The 22,271-nt window shown below is 36.6% G+C and overlaps 1 protein-coding gene across 1 annotated transcript; it reads left to right on the top strand.

Moving 5' to 3' along the window:
- Positions 1-216: 216 nt before the first annotated feature.
- LOC108049889 (protein TIS11) lies at positions 217-21,501 on the top strand. The gene is made up of 3 exons (XM_017131280.2): positions 217-495; positions 18,255-18,568; positions 19,229-21,501. Exons 1-3 carry the CDS (start codon positions 418-420, stop codon positions 20,133-20,135), a joined length of 1,299 nt encoding a protein of 432 aa, XP_016986769.1. The 5' UTR covers positions 217-417; the 3' UTR covers positions 20,136-21,501.
- The last annotated feature ends 770 nt before the right edge of the window (positions 21,502-22,271 follow it).

The raw sequence follows: 22,271 nt of genomic DNA on the forward strand, positions 1-22,271 counted from the left end.
GAAAAAAGAACAAAGCAAAGCAACGACCATCTTCTTCTTAGCCTTACACATGTGCGTGAAAAATGTCCTGACACACACATGCGCGCATTAAACAAGCACGTGTAATTTCTGTTGCTCTCCCGCTCTTACTCTCCCTCGCTCTCTTCTAATCACTCGCACTCTTTCAATTTTAGCTGATATTTTTGTTGTTGCAATGCAATATTCGCGGAACCAATAACAACAACAACAACACATAACTAAACATTCAAGTGCAAAGCAAATAAAAACCAAACCAATATCAAAAAGAAAAAAATAGAAAAAACAAAACAAAAAAAATCGCAAGATAAAGAATATTTTCTGTCTTGTCCAGTGGAATAAAAACAACAACAGCAACAACGACAAAATCAAGTTCAAAATCTGTTAAGCAAGAACAACAAAATGTCTGCTACTATAGTGCAGAAATCAACGACGGTGGCTAATTCGCACTATTACGAGTGCGGCGACATATTTCAAGCGGTAAGTTTTTCAGTTTCTTTCAATATTTCCATAGAAAAATTTAACTTGACTTGCTTTTTCACTGTAAAAAATGCAGGTCTCATAGGTTTAAATTGCTGCTCCTGGGGGAATTTTTCCATACATCCCATTCATATTTCCTAAATTTCGGCAACTCGAATCCTGAACATAAAATATATTTTTAAGAATATGGTTTTTAGGTTACCCTTGGTATTTGACCTTCTCGGAAATAAACGTGAATTACATTTTAGGCCTACAGAAAAATATATGGAAACAGAAAGTGTTGCTTTTTTAAAATAGAGTGCATACATTTTTATACTTTTAATGGATGTTTACTCAAAGAATTCAAAAAATTTTAAATAATGATGAACTCAAATAAAAATACAAAGGAAAAAAGATGGTGAGATAATATCACAGCTTATTTTGTTGTTTTTTTGCACATTTATTTAAGCTTTAACTGGTTTCACAATATTTTTCGTAATATCCAACCTTTTTTTAATTTGGCCTATAAGCTGCATTAGGTATCTAATAATGCAACATATTAATTACATTTATTTTCAATTCATACATTTTTTTTTTATAATAGAGAGTCGTACGAACGGTCAATAGGCATGATTAAAGTAAATATATACATATATAATTTTAGTTAACAATTAATTTGATCAATATTTTTCATTTTGCAAAAACTCATTTACTTAAAACCATTAATTTAGAATTATAAGTTGTTGTCACTTAAGCGAAAAACACTTTAAATATTTTTAGGTCGACAGCTTGAAACATGCCATAACCACATGTTTTTTTTTGGTTTATTTATTTTGGGAGTTGCATTTTGCGCTGTTTTGTTTTGTGCCGTTAAAAGCAAGCTTGCTTAAATTTTGATAACTTGTTTTCCATTTTTCATTTCGTTACATTTCCGTTTCGTTACAAAAGCAAGTATTTGTTGTTTGTTATTCCCCATTATTAAAGCTGATTCATAAATATAACTTTGTCGGTTTGTCAACTCACAAAAAACAAGAAACTAAGCTAAAAAAAAAAAGAAGAGGCGAAATAACGACATACTGTAAAGTGGACTAAATAATTGTCTGATAAGGATTTTTGATAAGTGTATTTTGATTGTGTGGGAAGGGGGGCGGGGCTTCATTCTCTTTTCCCCTTCTCTTTGCATTTATTTGTTACAATTGGCGTCATCGCAGCAGCATCATTAAAAACAAAAAAAACAACACCACTCGTGATCACTTACTGTTTGTACATATAAATATTTGTATGTATGTGTGTGCGTGTTATATTGGCAGCGACGTCGGCAGAGCCGCTGTTGATCGACAACAAATTCGATTAACTCAAGTTCCGGGTTTGGTTTGGCTGGATTTCTGTTTTTTTTGTTTAGTGATTTCAGTTGTATTTTATTTATTATTTCTTTTATTTTTTGTTTGTTTTTGTGTTCGTATTGGAAGTTGCTCTCAAATGAGCCAAGTTAAGAGCTCTGCTGCTGCGCTGCTGCTGCGATTACGTACAAAGTTTTTTTTTCTTGCGGTTGGGAGAAAGAGAGTGGAGTCCAAATGGAGAAGGAAAAGAAAAGAGCGGGCACCGTTGCTTTTGTTTTGCTTTCCTTGTTTTCTCTGTTCTGCTTGCAAATTTGCGTAAACTATAATGTAAAGCCAAAGGGTCAAGTAGAACCACAAAATAAAGAAAAAATAACAGGAGAGCGAGGAGAAAAAATAAAAACAAACAACAAATAGGGCCAAGGCAGGTTGACGTCCGATAAAGTCGCAAATACTTGTTAAATGAACTTTGTCGTGTTATCGATTATCGACACAGCAGCAGCGATTATTCGCATGGAAAATTCATTTGTTTTTTGTCATTACGCAGCGCTTTTAGTTATTGCTTTTCGGCTGACTGAGAGAGCAGCAACAAAGAAAACAACAAATTGCTGCCGAAAGCGAAAGGGCGCAACACAAGCACACACATATGTATAGAAGCTGCTGCAGCGCAACTCTTTTCAGGCGACAATATTGTCGCAATCGGTATGCACACTGGGAAACAATTGTGCTTATTTCTACATCGAAATTTTTAGGCGGTTTATTATTTTTGTATTTGATATTTTAATATTATGAGGACATAAAAACTCGATTTTTGTAATGTAAATGAGACAGTAGATTTGAAGATGAAAAGCCAAATTTATTAATCGCAAAAAAATACAGTTTGTTTGCTCATTTCTTTAAGCGGCAAAGTGTCGCAATCGTTGTGTTTGTGAATTAAAACCATATTTTGTTTGATGCCTCGCTTTTTGACTTGTGTTACAATGTTTGTTTGCGCCACATTGGTCGGCTGGAATGTGGGATGGAAAGAGGAGAATGGTGGACCTAGAGAGGAGAGAAGGGAGCGCCAACTCTAAAATTCACTTTTTTGCCAAACTTTTAATTTCTTGTTTTTGCCTTCGGCTTCGTCTGGATATTATTATGAAATTTATACATATTACCAAGTATACATATGTATACATATGTACATACATATGCAGTTTGCAGTGCACGCTCGATACAGTTAACAAAAACAAATTTAAGCGATTGGATGAAAACATAAATATATTTAAATTTTGTTTAAATGTATGTATGCTAGAATTGTTTTGTGTAGCCAAACAGCTATAGGAAAATTTAGATTTAAAAAACTTAGGACACAAGTTAGTGCAGAATATCCACTGTAGTTGCTTTGTCCGTCTCTTCGCTTGGTTTTTTTCGCTGTGCTCAGGCTAAAAAGTAAATGTGTAAAATGTGCTTAGTTTGTCATATCGAAATCCTCGTACGCATGATACAATAACATAAGGTAGTCTCGTCGGCTGTCTAAACGTTCGGGTTTTGGTCAGTGCGTGTTCGTCTTTCGAAGGGAAAGGTTGTCTGCGGACGAATTTTTTTGGAAATTAACCCTTGAGCAACATGACATTTTGCAATGTGTGCCGCAAACACGTCGATGGCGTAAAGGCACCGAAATGTTTGGAAAAAAGAGCGCTGTGGGAGGAATCGCTGTGATACTTTTAAAATAACAAAGAATGTAAACGAAACTTTAATAATCGCAGCCGAAAATATTAGTATAAGTTTTTATGTCTAAACTTATACTAACATTTTCGGCTGCGATTATTAAAGGTTCGTTTACATTCTTTGTTATTTTAAGATTAGAATATATTTTAGAATTAAGAATCTTAACAAAAGTCTCAGTATTCAGAGACAAAAACAACGCCTAATGTCAAATTCAAAATTATTAAAAATTAAATTATAATAAAAATTAAACTCCTTTTATTATGAAAGGCAAAAAAAAACCAGGGGGTTCATCTAAGGGTTAATCCACACATTCTATTGTCGCTCTGCTCGTACTTACTAAACAGTTGCCATTTCACTCGCACTCATTGTTTTAATAGTAGGGTTCCAAAATTTGCCGACGAGACTACCTTATGTTATTGTATCATGCTCGTACGTAATCAGTGGTATTACGTTTCAAAAACTCCTCCTGTACTCTTTGCGCTCTTTACCTTCTCAATCTGCTTCCCCTCTCTCCTTCCCAGATTTACTCTCCTGCTGAGAGGCTCACTTACACTTACAAGCAACAAACGGCGACTACTTTTTACGAATATAATTCCATTTCCTGCCAAGGCGATAACAACAACGTCGTCGTTTATTTTGATCTGTGTTTTTTTCTCCTTGTGTGTGTGTTTGTCCCGACGCCATTGCTGCAAGAAGAAGGTGTGAGTAGCGGGGGAGGAGGAGGAGGAGAAGAAAAAGGAGTAGGAGTAAAAGAGCGAGTGTAGCCACCACCGCTACCTACCTAAAAAAAAGGCAACTCTTCAATCCTCATTCCCCCCCTTCTCCTCCTTTGTTTACCCTCAACTCCGCCAAACGTCATTTCAGTTCGATTCGATCCGACTCGACTCGATTAATATGCAGCCCCATCCCTAAAGTCCAGGTCCAATTCCGCATATAGTACCCATCCCATCCAAATCCAGTCCCCCGTACCTCTCACTCTATCATCCACTGTGGCACACAGTGCAGGCGCAGCTACAGTGATGCCAGTCCCGATCGATTGCCCAAGAAAGAATAGGCTAAAATACAAATGCAGCAAGTACCTACCTAATTTGGTGTATGCAGGTTTCTTTTGATTTTGGCAAGTAAAGAATAGTTTCAAATGGCCCTTTTTTATTAATTTATTAATAAAATTTTTCTTTCTGTGCAGTAAATTATGGATTATAGATAAAATAAATATAAACTAAATTTTGTATTTAATATAAAGACACCTGCTATATATTTGGCTATAAAAAAGCCCGAGTGGCCAAAGAGGCTAAACTCACAGCTCAACTGGGCACTTAAACTCAGGCATGAGGACATGATTCCGAGGCAACAACAACAACAAAAACAAGAACACATTGTCAGCATATTGACTGGCTGACCCTTGATATATACCCTTGGAGTAAGCGGGAAGGAAGATGGGGACGGAGAGTGGGATCCTCGGTTTGTCAAGAGTTTATTAGTTGATGGGGGTTGAAATTGAGGATCACAACCCTGAAACGTTTTTCAAAAACGATTTTTTCCCAACCCAAGAAAAATATCAGAAGCACACATCTAGCTGTTTAAGTGGTGGGACGTAAAATATTTAAAAAAAAATCCTTTAAAATCCATATATAGTTTTATTTGTGTTAAAGTTTTTAAAATAGTAGCCGGTTAGATTTATAAAAACTGGAAGTGTGCTACTGCTTAAAACTTATTTAAATGGGATAGAAATTTTTTTTATTTTCAGAATCCTATGACAAAGTATTTCTTAATTAGTGTTATGTTTCCAGAGATATTTTATAGTCTTTCAACGAATAAATTTGTATAATAGGCTGTTGTGTAATTTGTAAAATACTGCATTTCCAAAAAAGTAATTTACCTGCATTTAATTGTTTCTCCATGAAAATATGAATTAAAAATAAGTTATATGCGTGCAACGCTACTGCTTATTATTATTATTGTTGTTGCTGGTGTCCTCTTATCGTGCAGTTGTAAAAAATACAAATAAAAAACACAAATTAAATACAAAACACATGTGTGTGTGTCGTCGCTTTGCTATCTCGCCCACACCAACGCACTGCCATCGGCCCCCACTCTCCAGCTCTCTCGTTCTGGCATGGCTTTGCCAGTTGAGTGTGAGGGGAAGGGAAGGAGAATGAGTCGAAGAGCGAGCGAGTCAGGCAGGCGAGCGCACTAGGGGCCACTTTCCATTGGCTAAAGCAGGATGGAGAATAGAGGCGAAGACACTTCATATTCTATTGTCATTTGTTGTTGTTGTAATCTTAAAATTGTCTTGGCTGAACTGTGCTCATTGTTGTTGGTATTATTGCTAATGGCCGCTCAATTGAGTGCCAAAGTACATCTCGTTTCTCCCTCGCTACCTCGCTCTCCTTCTGCTCGCCCCCATTTATTTGTTGTTTGCATGCACAGAAAGAAAAATTGATATGATAGAAATATCCAAACTTATGATTTTGAAAATAATTTTAGACCAGTCTTCAGAATTCGGATTGAATGGTTAAATATATTTTATAATGGTATTATTATTCAAATATTAAAATAAAACTTAATAAGATCAAAAATAAAAAAATATTGATAAGCGGTGGGATTTATGTTTTAAATTATTTTTGATATAGTTTTACCATTAATGACTTTTTCAAACCGTTAATAAATATCTACATATGTATGTATGTACAAATATAACCTGTACATTTTTCCATTTGATATTGGTCTTTTTTTTTTGTGTGCTCAAAGGTGGGTGTACTTGCATTTAGAATCGATCTTAAGTTTAATTTTTTCCCGAGTTCTGGGAATGTGTGGAAAATAATATTATCAACGGCCTTTTATTCGCAGAAAATAATATAACAAACCCGTCTTTCCTTTTTGCTGTTTGCCTCGCTTATTAATTTCGTTAATATTTCCATTATGCTGGCTGGCATTTGCTTTTCACGCTTTTCATGCGGGCCACCCTACAAAAGTAGCGCTTGCAACATTGTTTTTTGTTTTTCTGATTGCCAATCCCAAAACGAAATCCACCGAAAAATCCAATCCAATCGAATCTATTATATAATAAAGTTGCGATCGAACGCGGACGCTGGCAGCGCAAGTGACGTCGGCAGAGCCCCGTTTGTTTAGTAGATTTCCATTCACATTCACTGTCGCTTTTTGATAGTTGTTGCTTTTGCTTTTGCTTTTGCCTTTTGGTTTTGCTCTGTGCCTTTGATTTTACCTTTTGTTTTACGGGTTTTGCCCGCTAACTCTATCTCTGTCTGGCACAGACACTCTACAACTGGTTTTGCAGGACAACAAAAAGATAACACATGTGAGTGTTTGTTACTCTGTTTTGTTCTAGGCAACCCCCGATTTATTATAATCACGATTTCGATCGGATTTTTGTTTTCTGAGAGTCCCACAACCACGTGTTCAACACATTCTCAACATGTTGCTCGCCATCCTGCTCCTGCCCTATTTTCCCTCCCCCATCTCTCTACACAGAAAAAAAGGTATAGTTAAGTTTTTCTTTTCATTCACGTTGTTTACATTTGTTCACAAATCTCAATTAAAAAAGGTAAAAAAATGTACAAATCTCAATTTAAAGGCAAAAATATATATTTGAAATTGTTTACCAAATTAAATGTTAATGCTGTTATCTGGGACAAAGTTATATATTATGTATATGTATGTTACATGCATGGTTCCCTTATGGTTTGCGTCTTGTTCTTTGTTTTGTTTGTGCGGGTTATCTATCAAATAGACGATATATTGGGTTTGTTTTTCGGTTTTAGACTTACTTTTTTTATTCCAAGACAAGATCCCTCTATTGCTTCTTTTTTATCTTAACCCTTAATCTTAATAAAGGAAACTCATAAATAATTGTTTATGACTTCTATTTATTTTGAATTAATTTTCCATAGTAACTCAAATACGTGTTATTTTTCCATATGTAGATATGACTATCGAGTTAGAATTCCATTTAATATATGTACTTATCCTATTTAATCAATATGTGTTGAAACAGAAAAAAACATAAATAACCAATACTATGTTAAGTCTCAGACTCTTTAAAACATGTTTATTTATTGGCTGTTTATTTAATTGTTTTCGATGCCGTCACTCTGATGATCCAAACAAATCTTTTAAATGGAATAATACCGCAAATACTTAGTACAGCTTATCAAATCATTCTTTTCTGACGTCTCATTGTAACTTCTGGAAAATTCCAATACCCTTTGGAATGAAATCTCCGATTTTCGAGCGATCACTGGTGTTTTTAGCTAGAAATAAAGATGATCTTTCTTCTTTATTTTTCTTTTTTTTGCGTTTTTTGCTTAAGATGCATTTTTTGTTAGTTGATGTTTTGTATTTCGTTTGTTATTGCTTTTCTTGGTTAAGTAATTGTTGTACACAGTTTTTGTTGGCTTTGTGCTTATTTCAGTTGTGCTTTGCTTATCGCTTTTGAGTAGCAACAAAAACAGCAGCGGGCGAAAGATTATAACTATATGAACTAACTAACCCAATAATAAGTATATTCTTATCACATTAAATCACATACACACACTGCTGCACTTTTAAACGCGCGTGTGTCAACAGAGAAAAAGCAACGAGGAGAAGAGCCCTCGTTTCTTCTCAATCTATACTTAAAATGTGTGCTTTTCCTTCTTTATTTTTTTTTTTATGATTTACGTGCCTGCCCTGCACTTGTGAGACTGAGAGAAAAGAGCACATACAAGTGTGCATAGGAGAGATAGGAAAAGTTGGAAAAGGGGGGGTTTGGGTGGAGGATTGGAAGGGGGTTGGCTGTGGTGCGGTTCACTGCCACTGCCATGTGCTTACAAACACAGGCAGACATTTGCCGGGCAGAGTGGAGTGATAAGCGCACAAGAACATTGAGAGAGCGGAGAACAGAGAAAACGCACACAACAACTAAAGAAATTGCTAGGCTTACGTTTATCACAAGATGATATTCATAATTTCCTACTTAACGCCATAAATTTGAAAGCACAGCCACACCGTCAAGCGTTTTATAAAGGTGTCATAATTATTTAAAAGTGTCCTTCACTGTGGCTATTATTTTCATACAAAAATCACACATTTTCAGCGTAATATTTCTTTATAGAATTTAAAATTCCACCAAGAACGATCACCACATGGACTTAATGGGCCATGGAGTAGTATAACCTGGACAATAATTAATGTAAAACAAATTTTATTTACGCTGGGAAAATTGTGTTTAAATTTGAAACAAAAAATTTTAAATCTGTAACAAACTTCACTTCACTATTTTATCCCAAAATATATGATTCAGTTATATCCCTCCGTATAATTTTCCATGCCTTATTTTTCGTAATTTGGGCTTTATAAAGGAACAGTAAAAAACAAACGAATCAATTTCGAAATGATTGTGGTTCTGCTCCCCCCACTCATACACGTTAAAGCCCGCTCTCGAATCGGAGCGCATCGCATTGTTTTGGATCGTATATAATCGAGCTCTCGGGTTAGGGATTTATTTTATGGCATTTGTCCCCAAGGGAATAAGAAGCAGCGATATGTGAGTGATGGGGATTGGGAGTGGTGTGAAGTGATGTGATGTGGTGTGGTGTGGTGAGTAGGTACCGAAATCCACTCTGCACTCTAACGAACGGAGGGAAACCAACCGAAAACGAGTCCCCCGATAAGGTTCGACGCTCTGGACACCCCGTCGTCTGATAAGGAATCGAAAACTAAAGAGGTAGAGGACTGCAACTGGAACAGAACCGAGGTTAAGGCAAGGGCAAAGGGGAAAGAGGTCGGATTCTAGATTCCAAGTGTTTCCCGAATCAATAAAAACTCTAGAATGGAAAATGGTGTGCTCGCTAAGCAAATACATTTGGTCATTTATTCGTTATTTATCTAAACAAACAACCGAACAATTTGATATCTGGGAAAGGAAAAAATGTAAGGAATTATAAACATTAGTGACTATAAATATGTGATGGACTAAAATTATTTGAAACTAGCGCTTGTATTACTTTTGGGCCTAAACTTATTTGAACGGTTAATAAACAAAAATTGTATTAAAGCTTTTCCTCTCTACGAAAATACATATATTTATATGGGTAACTGTGTAGCGTGAGGAACTTTCACGTAAACCTCACCTCTGTAACAACTGGGAAATAGGTAATCTAATCCATCAAAATTTGTAATTGGAGTGTTTGGTCTTACAAAATAAATGCAGAAAATGCATTTCTCTTTTCCGGTTAGCTGTAAATCACTTTTTAAGCCATTTTTATGTGCTTCCGAAATCCAATTTCCTGATGTTGTCAAATTGATTAAGCTGCAATTTAAAATTACTTTTTGTACTACCCTTAATGGAGTAAAAGTGCTATTTCTATGGGCTTAAAATATACAAATATATATATATATAAATGGAAAGAAATTGTAGAGCATAGAAATGTGCTATTGCTTAATCCTATTGCTTACATATGTGGAAAACCATAATGGAAAAATATTCTTCCTCTTATGTGTTGCATAGTAAGTAATACGAGCTAATTTTATGTTTAGGATTACCTTGAAAATGATACCGTCCACTTTTTCTTTCTACTATCTCTATCTTCATCTCCCTCCCACTTTGCTCCCATTCGAAACTCTCCATTTCGATTGCATAACGGTGGCTTTTGTCTTAGTCTCTCCCTCCTCTTTCCGTTTGTGTGTATGCAAAAGGTCTCCATCATCCATCTCCCTTTCTCCATTTTATCTACCCCTTTCCTTCCTCATTTTGCATTTGTTTGACTGGTTTGCTAAAGCAAAACAAAAACGGCAATTGCAACACTTTATATGTATTTCCCTTCCATTTTGTTTAAAAAAAAGTTAGCAATAAAAAACTGCGCAAACGCAACAGCGACGTCGACAGAATTGCGACAGAGGATGAAGAAGAAAATGATTATGTTTTATTTTATTTTATTATTATGCACATCGATTAAAGACGGAACACTATTGGATACGAAATTCGATTTGTGGTTGGGATTCGGTTTTTTATGCTCTGTCTCAGCCGGATTTGGTATTTGTACAGTGATAACTCTGTAGAGTGGTTACCATAAAATCATCGAACCTTATAAAATACAGATCCATGTCCTGACTGTTGAGCTCTTTTAGAATTATGTAAAAATCTCATTGGTTTTTAAAAGTATATGAAATATATTTTTAAAAAAATTGGAACAATCTTTGCCGTTGCTAAATTTTTTGCTACTAACTACAGTATGCATACTACATAACTACATACTACATCTACATAAGTTACGATGTGTTTATAACAGTAGTATTCACTGTATTTCTTATATTTCATTTAAGCTTTGTTTTTATGGTTGTTGTGCTCCGAATTTAGCAAGGCCAAGTCAAGACGTTGTGAAGTTTTCTTTTATTGTGTTTTATTATGTGATTTTCGTTGTTGCCAATTATTATTATGTGAGCCGGTTCGAAAAAAAAAAATACAAGGAAAAGAAACAACAAAATGTACAAGAAATAATACAAGGAAAAAGAAACGAAACGAAGCGAAGAGGAAGAGACAACGACGGACGCTTGGCAATGAAACGAAACGAAACTGGCACGGCAGTTGCGCATGCGTCTTGTCTGCCCCTCCCCCTCTTTACCAACCTCTTTATCCACCTCCTCCGTCCCTCAAACACTCTCGCTATCTATGCTTTGTTATTTCGCTTACCAAATATTAACAACGAACGGATGGACAATGCAAACGGCACGAAAATGTGAAATGCTCCATTCGACGATTCGACCTAGACCTCAATCGATGGATGGCCCAAACCCAAAACCGAACCACCATTTAAATTTTTTTCAAGCTAAGTCAAGAGTTTCAGGCCTTTGGAAATATTGTGTAAATTGTTATGTAGCCGGTTGGCTTATGTATGATTTTCTTTTACTTGATCGAGCCATACAAAGATATAAAAAACACCAAGTTAAGATTACGAAACAGATAATTTTCCAGCAGTAGTTTCCAAAAAGTTTAATGTTTTAATACTAAATTATTTAAAATTTTCCAAGAGCTACACCAGAGAAGTCTTTTTTTTTAATTTCATGTCTTGGTAATTATAAGCATTACCGTTATTTTGCAACCAGTTTTAGTAGCTTTGTAAAATATATAATCTTTTAAACTTTAATAAGTTATCTAGTCGAAATATTAAGTATATATTGGGCTGAACGAACTTGTTTTAAAATGTATATTTAGTTTCATATGTATATTCACTTCAATATCGGTTACCTTTATAATTGAATAGTAGTTCTAGTCGTATTTCTGCGTTTTATATGCGTTTTCTACGCTAGTCTCTTATATATTTAAAAACTGAAGTGTTTTGTTTTTAATAAATGTAAACGATGTTGGAAATATCGGACAAGATATACTTGTTAATAATTTGCTTGTTAATTATTGTATGTCTATTCCATTTTTTTTTTAAATTCTATACGAAATTCGGTTGTAAAGACTTAAACGGTTTCGTTCAGTGCAGCACGTTGTTTTTAAGCGCTTTATCAGTTGTAGATCGTGTTTTGGAGGGGCTTACTGAGGCCTGGGGAGGGTCTGAAAAGGGGATGGGGGATCGGTGATAAACCAGTGGACGGAGAAGCGGGGGGCAACAGCGTCTGTTCTAGATTGTTTTGTTGTGTGCTTTCAGCACATCAATCGATCAAAAGTGATCAGTGATCAGCGGCCGAGAAAGGAAAAGGGGAACCGCGAAGCAGAAGTGCATTGCAATGCAAAATGCAATGGAAATTGAGATGGAAATTGAAATGGAATGCATGTGAATGAGAATGAAAATGAAAAGCAATGAAAAACTTGCATGACAGCCGCATGTGTTAATTACCAATTCAAATTTGCTGCCAACAATTAAAATCGATGCGAGGTTTTGTTTTACTTTTGTTCGTCACAAAACCAAAAAAATAAAAATCGATAGAGGGGGTACGATTTTGATTTTATTCAAATTGATCTGCGGCTTTGCTGCTAATCAAATTTTGTTGGAAGAAATCTCGCACTTTGCATAGAAAATTTGAGGCTTGCCTTGAACTTTAATTGAACCGCAAAGATCGTGTGTAAATATGGAAATAAGATGCGTATATTTATTAAATCTTTATCTATGCGATTCGATCGATCATCCCATATTTACACATCCCTAACAAAATGTAAATACCTCGATTTAATTGCTAATGTTATTCCTCCAGGCGATTAATAGATGCAAATATACATATACAGTGGTGGTCGGAATAATAGTGATAAATTACTTAAATCCTTTATCCTGTTGATACCCTATAATAGTCTTATTTTAAATGTTAAAAGCTGGGAAAATAATGCCTGTTAAAAGTAATAAAATAACCAGTATTTTTTATAACATGTTTTACAAAACTTACTATCCTAAAGTACACGTACATTGTTCTTGGCCATACAATATCAGTTTTTATAGTCTCATAATTGTAATATTAGGGTAAGTTTAAATCTTATAATTGTTACCGCCACTGTAAATGTAGATACATAGTATATAGTAGCGCCACGCCCCCTCGCCTCTTTCCATCTCTTTTTAGTCGTTCGTGCAGGTTGTACAGGTATTATAAATAACACTCAATAATAACTTTGTATTCATTTTCAATTCGCATATATAAACAGAATAAAGATTGTCTGGGTGTGTGGTTGGTTTTTTTTTTTTAAATTTTTTTTTACCATTGTATTGGTGTTAGCTCATCGAGGTTATGGATATTGCGTCGTCGTCATCGCGATGTTGTTGCTTTTATTGGTACGGCTTTATAAACCAGTTAGTCCAACTAAAAAAAAAAAATACACAAAAAAAACAAACCAACAACAGCAGGTCTTCAGCATCTCACACACACTCACAGAAAGACCGGTGTATCTGTGTGAACGTGTTTATGAGACACAAGCAAGTGAGCAGCAGCAACAACAATCGCTGATCTTACCTAACAGCCCGTGAGCCGAGACCTGAAACACACACTGGATAAGATATATACACATCTGCATAACTATATCTTTCCATATGTAAGCAATGGGTTGACCGAAAATAATAATATAGAAACGCCTAGGAATCGAAATCTGGGTGGCAATTTTTGTTACAGGTCTTAACCATTGCGAAAAGTATCATAAAAATACTAATCTAGAGTGAAATAATTGCAAAGTCTAAGTTTGGACAATTTATTTATTTATATTTATAAATATATATGTATAGATTATCAACAAAAAAGTAAATGAACCGAAAATTGGGAGGCAATTTTAATTGCAGATCTTAACATGGGAAATATCTGAAGAAGATTTATCTTTAGGATAATAAAATTAGTTGCAAAATGTGTATGAAAAGTAAATCTTTGCAAATCTAAAACAACTGGAGTCTTATAAATAAATAAATTAATTAATTAAATAAAAATAAACAAATTTTGGCTTAATTAAATTATGTGTTTAATAACAGATTTTGAAAAGAATTTAATTTATTTTGTGTGTACATAGAGAGATAACCATAAACAAAGTGTTGTAGGATCAGGAATATGGCAAAAATTTGCGCATAACAGGTCACTTGGCTTAAATTAATAAAGTAATTAAAGCGCACGCTTTATGCGTAGTATCACATTTTTTTGCGAATCTGGGATTTTCAAAATCGGAAACTTAGCAAGCTGAAGGTCTACTCCCCATAACTCCCGCTTTCCGTCTCTTTTTCTCTCGGTCAAACAACGTACTTATCCCCATTCTGCCTCTCTCTTTCCCGCCCACACACTCTTTTTTTTTTTCTCTGTCTAGTCTTCTGTTGTTGTCTTAACCCACCGCAACAATGAAACGGAAAACAGACAACAGAAAAACCAGGCGACCAAAACACAAGTGGCAAGTAACAGTGGAAGAAAGCGGGGCGGCGAAGAGGGGAGTCTACTAGCAACAAGTAGAAGAAAACAAGAAGAGGTAGTAGAAGAAAAATAAGCCAAAGCATGACTCAAAGAAAAGTAAACTTATTTTCATTTTCAAATGAAAGGGAAATTCTCGCCTAGACGAAAACAAGAGATGTGGAGCCCCCGATAGAAAGAGTCGACGGCGGCGGGTTGGCGATATAAAGAGAGCGATGCATAATACATAACACGGGAAAACGGCGCAAAAAGGCAAGAGCAAAACAGGAAAAAATAAACAAAAACAGAAACAAGAGTTTTGAAACGAACCGCAGATCTAGCTTTGTACTCCCCATCTCCTTTGTACTCCCCGTCTTTTGCCAAAATGGGTCTTAATCTTGTTTTTACACAAATACACGGAAGAACGGGGGGCGAAGAGAGCAAGCGGAGAAGAGAGGTAGATTGTCTTGAAGTTGTTTTTCGAACACGTTTAAAAGGAAAAAAACGTTGCCATATTCCCTCTTTCCTCTTCTTTCCCCTTTCCACGCCACTTTATCACCCATTACTCACCCCGCACAAATTGGGTTTATGCGAACCTCTCTTTGCGAAATCAGTTCACGAATCGGAGTCATAACTTGACCATGAATTCAACGTCGTCATTCCCAAAACAGCTGTGCAAAATTAAACAAAACTAATTGACACACAAATAATCGTAAAAAAAGCGTTGAGTTTGAAGGTTATCTTTGGGGCTTTTCGTTGCGGAAGTGCGATTTCATCACTTATTCCTATTTTCACTTTCGGACAGAGTTTGAATCGGGAATTTGGGTTATATTGTAGTTTTACTTTCGATTGACTCAAACGCATATTAAAGGATAAATTACAAATTTCAAAAGATCAGTTCATTTTCGATTAATAACTGTTTTGTTATTGGTCAAGAGGTCAATAAAAAAATTAAAGTAATTATATTGTATCTTTGCTTAAGTGGAATTACCATCTGGTAAGAGGGATTTCGAGAATTAAAAAGACTACGACTAACTAATGGTCAATAAAACTCGTTCGGTTTAGTGCCCAACATAATCCAATTATATTTACCTTTGAGTTTGATCTTTCAATGTAATAGATAGATGCAAATTAAAGCAAGGCATAGAGAAAATGACCTTAGGATTCTTAAAGTTTATACCACAAGCCTGTATATTGTTAATTACTGATGGTACCATTCGGACTATCCAAATGTTAAATGTAGATAATAGAGTTGCATAACCCTTAATTAAGATTAAGACAAGTAAATAATTATTAAATCGGCGTTTTATATCATGATACTCTTAGGTTGCAACGTGTACTAACTATTGTATATTTGCCAATGCATATGAGTAATTCTTTTCAAGGGTGTCCCTCTCTGTGATTTTATGAGGTTTTGAAATGATGAAATCGTAAATTACCAGGCATAAACTTGGACCTTATTTATGGTACTTGGTGCAAGCCAAAGGCAAAAGCAAAATCAAAAGCTTGAGCAGGAGGCAGTAACCGTATCCGCAGTCTTAGCGATGCCGTAAGCGTTGAAGTTGGTCAAAAAAGAAAAAAAAAAAAAATAAAAAGAAAACAGCGCCAAAGGTTTGCTAAACTTGTTGCGCTTGCTCGTTAATGTTTTTAATTTTTCTTGTTTTTGTCTCCTTTTTTCTGCTGTCTGCGCAAAGTTACCGACTGAAATTGAAACTGAAACTGGGAAACTAAGAAACAGGGTTGCCAGGTGGACGTCAATGTCAGCTGACTTATCAACGATGCAGTCCAGGAAGTTCCGTTTTTTTAACGAGAGGAAAATCCAGAGTTTTATATAAAGTAGCTTCATACCTGGGAACTGCTTCCATTATACATTTTGTTAAAACCTGAAAGCCAGGTTTATTTCTATCTGTTTTAAAGCCTTCATTAACTTCAATTAGTTTTTAATAGAACAAGCTACTAAAAACAAACTAAAAAGTGTCGTAACTTGGCTTACGGCACTTGTGTTTGTCTAGTATTGAAAAGAGCACTTAGAAATTATGGTGTAATTTTTACCTTACCCAGTCATGGGTCCAAACTTTGTTCGCCAGTAGAAAGGTGGTACTTACCCTTCAATGTCAATGCCAATGGTGAAATAATAGTAAAGCAGAAATCAAGACACGATGCCAAATGGGACGAATGATAAGATAAGCGATCGACAAAAAGAACGTCGGGTATATGGCTTCTAAACTGATTGGACAGGCAAATTAATTAATTGAACATTTAAATTGTTTTGTTTCGTTTGTTTCGGCTTGCTCTGGAATTACTCATGAAAATTCAAGGAATTTGTGTTGTTGAAATCGGAGCAAAGATAACCTAAATGAAGTGCATATGTACATAAATATTTATTTGTTATGTGCCTCATCTGTCTGGCTGACTTTTTATGTGTCTTGACATCCCCATCCCATTCTGTTGAGACAACGAAGCTCTAAGTGGGGTATATCGTTCTGTAATCACAAGTTCGGTCTGTATACACAGTTGAGCATCTGTGAGTTGAGCAGAAAAAATCTAAATCCTGTGACTCGGGGTCAATAAAGATTATTTTTCCTCTACAGTAACAACCAATAGTTGTGAGTTTGCAGATAAGGCTTTGGAAGCTGCTTGATTGGTTTTTAAAACAAACCTTTTATTCATATCTTAAGTTTATAGTATAACATTTAAATTCTATTTGTTTTAGTTATAAAGTTGAAGTTAAAGTTTTATAAATCAATCCCTTTTTATTCAAAAGTTTTGGAAATACAAAATGTATTTTGGGATCTATGTGTTACATTTACAGTCCCTAATTATATTGCCATTATCTATTTGTATAGTTACTTAGTTCCTTTTTTTGATTTTTTTTTTCAAAATCAACCTGGAAACCCTGTTTTTAGTCAGTGCGCATGTGCCACCGTCTCGTGCTGTCCCTCTTCCACTCTTTTGGAATCGCCGCACACCCTCTATATCTCGTTTTCTTTCGCACTTGTTGAGCAAGCCAACCAGTTTTTCGTCTGCGGAGAGTGGCAAATTGAGTTGGGTTTTAGGGAAGGAGGGAAGGAAGGGGGGACTTACGGGGGGATGGTGGTGGTGAGGCGGTTGATTACTGGTTGGGCCCCAAAATCTTGTTGTTGTCTTTTTCGTAGCTCCGGCTTTTGAGCTTCGGTTTTTTGAGCTTCAGCTTTTCTGCTTGCCTGCTGCTTGCCTTTCGTGTTGTTGGCTTGAACTTGAGCTCTATACATATGTAATTGGTAGTGGTTGTTGTTAGTTGTGGCCACGCTTGATGGAGTGGGCTAAGTGCCCGAGTGTGCGTGTCTCTGTGTGTGTGTGTTAACTGGTTGCATAACATGTTACAGCATCGCACGAAAATGAACAGACCAAGTCGGACGTTGCGTTCCCAAAAAAAGAAACAAAACCGAAACTGATGACGACACGAAAAGGGGGGGGTTAAAAAGAGTGGTAAAAAAGGGGCAAAGGGGGGGGCTGAAATAGTGGCTAATAGCTAGGAAAGGGGAAGGGGGGGGGTTAAAAAAAGAGAGGTAGCTGGTTTTTCTTGGCGCTTGTTTAATGTCTGGAAAATTATAACATTTTTGTGTGCCTTTTGCAATATTTCTCAGTCGTCTAGCTCTGCCGTGTTGGTTGGGTTTTTTTCTGTTTTTGCTTATAGGTCAAGTTAAAAGTAAAAGTAAGCTTGGCTTTTGGCTTTGTGCTGCTTTTGCTTTTTTGGCTTTGTTTTCGGCGGCGCGCTACTTTTTACGTCTCCCTCTCTCCTTCTCTCCTCTCTTTTTTTGGATTTTTTGCGAAATATTCGCTAGTTACGTATACGCCCGAGAGACACAGAAATTGATTTTGGTTTTTCGCCTTCTGCATTCACAGGTGGCCAGCGACCGCGATCGCGATCATCTCCAGCAGCAACAGCAGCAGCAGCAGCAAGTGGAGCTCGTCCTGGACAACAGCAGCATGGAGCAGCAGCACCAGCAGCCACATCGCCTCCATGGCGCCCTCACACGCACCATTTCACAGCCGGCCCAGCAGCGCCATCAGCTCATCCAGCAGCAGCAACAACAGCAACAGCAACCGGTGGCCACTCTGGTGACCATCATCGAGAGCCTGGGCAACATGAACCTGCACCGCAAGCTGGAGCGAACGCAGTCGGAGCCACTGCCACAGCAGCCGATGAATACCTCCAGGTAAGGGAAATACCCTAAATTCAAAGGGTTAGGGAACAGGAAAGATTGGGCTATCCATCCATGGTCATGAACCAAACCAAACCCCTTACAAGAGCTTAAAATTTATAGATTACAGGAAGGGGTTTTCACACAATAAATATTTTCTTGGGATTTGTGAATCTAATTTCCCGCAAAGTGAAGTGTATATAGGTATACTAATTTATTTTGTATATTATTTACTTAGTTTACCCAATTAAACTGGGGAATTGATATACCAAATAAACTAAAAATTGGTATGAAATATTTACAAATTTATTTAACAGAATTAATGGAAATATGTACTGATTAAATTTAAACATTTACGGTGATTCAATTCTAATTCACTTAAAATGAATCGAATTTGTATTCAAATAAAATAATTGTAGTAAATAATGCAAAAGCTTTTTTGAAACATTTTTCTTTTCTCCTCAAATATTTTTGGAAAAAGTAGGGGTCAAAAAACAACTACAAGTGCTTTTTAAAACTAACGGAAAAATAATAGAAAATGTTGCCTTGCAGGATGATGAGTGATTGAGTTGCTTCTAAAGATAGGACATCGATAGTTTCTCCAAAAAAAATAGGACATTTAGTGATAGCCTTCAGTGAGAACTCAAACTAATTCTTTGAACTTTTAATTTGAAGGTACAAGACGGAGCTGTGCCGTCCGTTCGAGGAAGCCGGAGAGTGCAAGTACGGTGAGAAGTGTCAGTTTGCCCACGGATATCACGAGCTGCGCAACTTGCAGCGGCATCCCAAGTACAAGACGGAGTACTGTCGCACCTTCCACAGCGTGGGCTTCTGTCCGTACGGACCGCGCTGCCACTTTGTACACAATGCGGATGAGGCCCGTGCCCAGCAGGCAGCCCAGGCAGCCAAGTCTTCCTCCCAGTCGCAGTCCCAGTCGCAGAATCAGCAGCAGCAGTCGTCGCCGAACTTCCCGTCGAAGAACAACAACCAAAACAGCAATAGCAACAACAGCAACAGCAGCAGCGGCAGCGGCAACAGCAGCATCAACATCAGCAACAACAGCAGCCAGTTCTATCTGCCGCTGAGCCCACCGCTGAGCATGAGCACGGGATCGGACCGGGAATCACCCACCGGCTCGCTGTCGCTCAGTCCCACCAACTCGCTGACCAGCTTCCCGTTCCACGACGCATTGCCGTTGCAGCAGGGCTACATGGGCTCCAACGGCGCCACGAGCAACAGTTCGGCCTCGTCCACATCCTCGGCCTCTGGATTGGGCCTCGGCATGGCAATGGGCATGGGAATGGGCCAGGGCATGGCCATGGGACAGGGCATGGGTGGTATGGGACACCATGGACCCGCCACGCCGCCCGAGAGCCCCAATGTACCCATTTCGCCGGTGCACACGCCGCCGCCGTACGACGTGGTAAGTGGATCTGGAGCAGGCAATAACAATGGCAAGCAGCTGCTGCAGAAGAGCGTTAGCACACCGATGCACCAAGAGGAGACGCCCAGGTTGCCGGTGTTCAATCGTCTGAGTTCCGCGGTGGAGGCCTACCAGCAGCAGTCCAATTTGGGACTCTAAGGAGGAGCGAGGCAGCAGCCGTCCCCAAAATTGAAAACCCCATCCAACATCCCCTCACGCCCATCAAAGCATCCCTCCATCAGCAACAACAGCATCCTTGACAAAATCTCAGTAACGACCAATCCATGGAAACTGGAACGAGCTCCCGCAATCTAAAATCAAAAAATCCAAAACAGAAATCCCCAAAAAGGCAACTGGATTTCCGGGGCGCTTAATGCAGCACAAGTGTATATCAAGTATACGCCACCGAAAAAGCTGGCCACTGCCAAGCACACACACACACACATCCCTCCCCTTAAATGTGAAACGATCTTTGATATGATTTCTCTCATGCTGTGACAGTCAATCGTTATCGTATATGAGAAGAACCGAACCGTAGACGACGGGACGATTAGGTAGATAGATACGTAACTGACAAACAAACAATCCAAGCAAACGATGATCTTAAAAACTAAAAACTAAACACTAAAAACTAAAAAAAGTGAAAGATAAAAACGATACATTCTTAAAACTGGACAAGAAAGAGAGACCGACGAAATGATGGACTATTTGGAATCTTCCGCGAATGTTGCTCAAATCAAAATCAACAAACGGCCAACCATGAACGTGAATATATATATTCGTTCCTGCATTTATTATAGGACCTACTGCAGTGCACCCATTAGAATCCCTGCACACCTGTCGCTTTTGTTCAATATTTATATGCCACGCACTTTAAATTAGTCTTATGTTAAATTTGATTATCGGTATATATACATATGGCCAGCACCTGTATATATCCCTTTATATGGATGGAGAGAGAGAGATAGTAGAGAGTTGGTACGATGTCTTCCAATCCAAGCCAATCAATCAATCAATCAATCCAGATGATAATGATAGACGGACAGAAACGGAGCTAAGGAAATTCTTTAATTTATTATTTTTTGCTAAATTTATGTAATAGAGAACGTTGTGTACATACGAGAGTTAATATTTTGATAAAGTTTTTAAATTATATTTAACAATTACATTACGATTACGGTTAGATGATGATGATCTTGGATGATATGAATATTATTGATGATATACCTCTGCAATTCGTGCAACCAATCACAACAACAAACAAACACCAACAACAACCAACGAGCAACAACCAATTTTTCGTCTTGAGAAGAAGTTTATAATGGAATTCTGTCATTGATTTGACCTTTATTTTTGTTTGAATGACTACGATTCTTTGTACTGTTTAAATCGATCTATGAAATGGAAATGCTGATTTTTAAACACCATAATTTATTTTCACGTCTATTTACATAAAACATACCAGATATATTTTATATGCAATTAATGTTAATAATTTATGAAAACAACACATGGACACACTCAGACACACACACACACATATATTTTGACCATTGATAATTTTATGTTTTTTATATGGTATATGCGACAGATCATTTTGTTTATTATATATTATTTTTATTTAATTTATTTTAAAACTTTTTTCTTGATTTCTTCTATTTTGGGTGCAGTTATATAATTTTTAGTGTTATGAGAGAAACCCTTAATTTATATACAATTTATATAAAAACCATATTATAATTATTATGCTTACACCGATGATTTTGAAGTACATGCATATGTAATAAAAAAAACGGAAAAAACAAAGAAAAAGTCTTAACAAAAAAAGCCTATTTAAACTATTTATGTAGGGAATACCGATTGTCGATCTTTGTATATGCCGGAATACGAAAAAAATGGTTTGGAAAAGGCCGAAAAGCGGAAAAACAAATCAAAACAAACTGAGTACAGTGTTAGACATGTAAAATTAAGCGAAAAAAAAAACTGAGCAAACAAAATACAAAATGCAAATGCGCAAAACTTAAGGAAAATATTTAAATTATTTTTGTACACACTTTTTGCCCTATACAAACTATATATATAAAAATATACACATACATCTGTAACCTGTATACAGTGACATTAGCTTACACCTATGGAGACCTTTTTTTTATGCAAATAATGTATATCGAAAAATTTGCTGAACTGCAATTCAAATCAAACAAAATCAAATATTTAATTACTCCTATTTATTATTACCCTTTCACTCGGCGTATTATATTTATGCAACGTCCAACAACAAGAACAGCAGCAACA

The sequence above is a fragment of the Drosophila rhopaloa genome, unplaced genomic scaffold (assembly GCF_018152115.1).
Source record: "Drosophila rhopaloa isolate 14029-0021.01 unplaced genomic scaffold, ASM1815211v1 contig_3, whole genome shotgun sequence".
Taxonomy (NCBI): Eukaryota; Metazoa; Arthropoda; class Insecta; order Diptera; family Drosophilidae; genus Drosophila; species Drosophila rhopaloa.

Bases quoted from the DNA above. Each gene is read 5' to 3' on its own strand.
- LOC108049889 (XM_017131280.2), top strand. From the start codon at position 418: ATGTCTGCTACTATAGTGCAGAAATCAACGACGGTGGCTAATTCGCAC. The intron at 496-18,254 runs GTAAGTTTTTCA...CTGCATTCACAG, and splicing joins GCGGCGACATATTTCAAGCG to GTGGCCAGCGACCGCGATCG. The intron at 18,569-19,228 runs GTAAGGGAAATA...TTTAATTTGAAG, and splicing joins CAGCCGATGAATACCTCCAG to GTACAAGACGGAGCTGTGCC.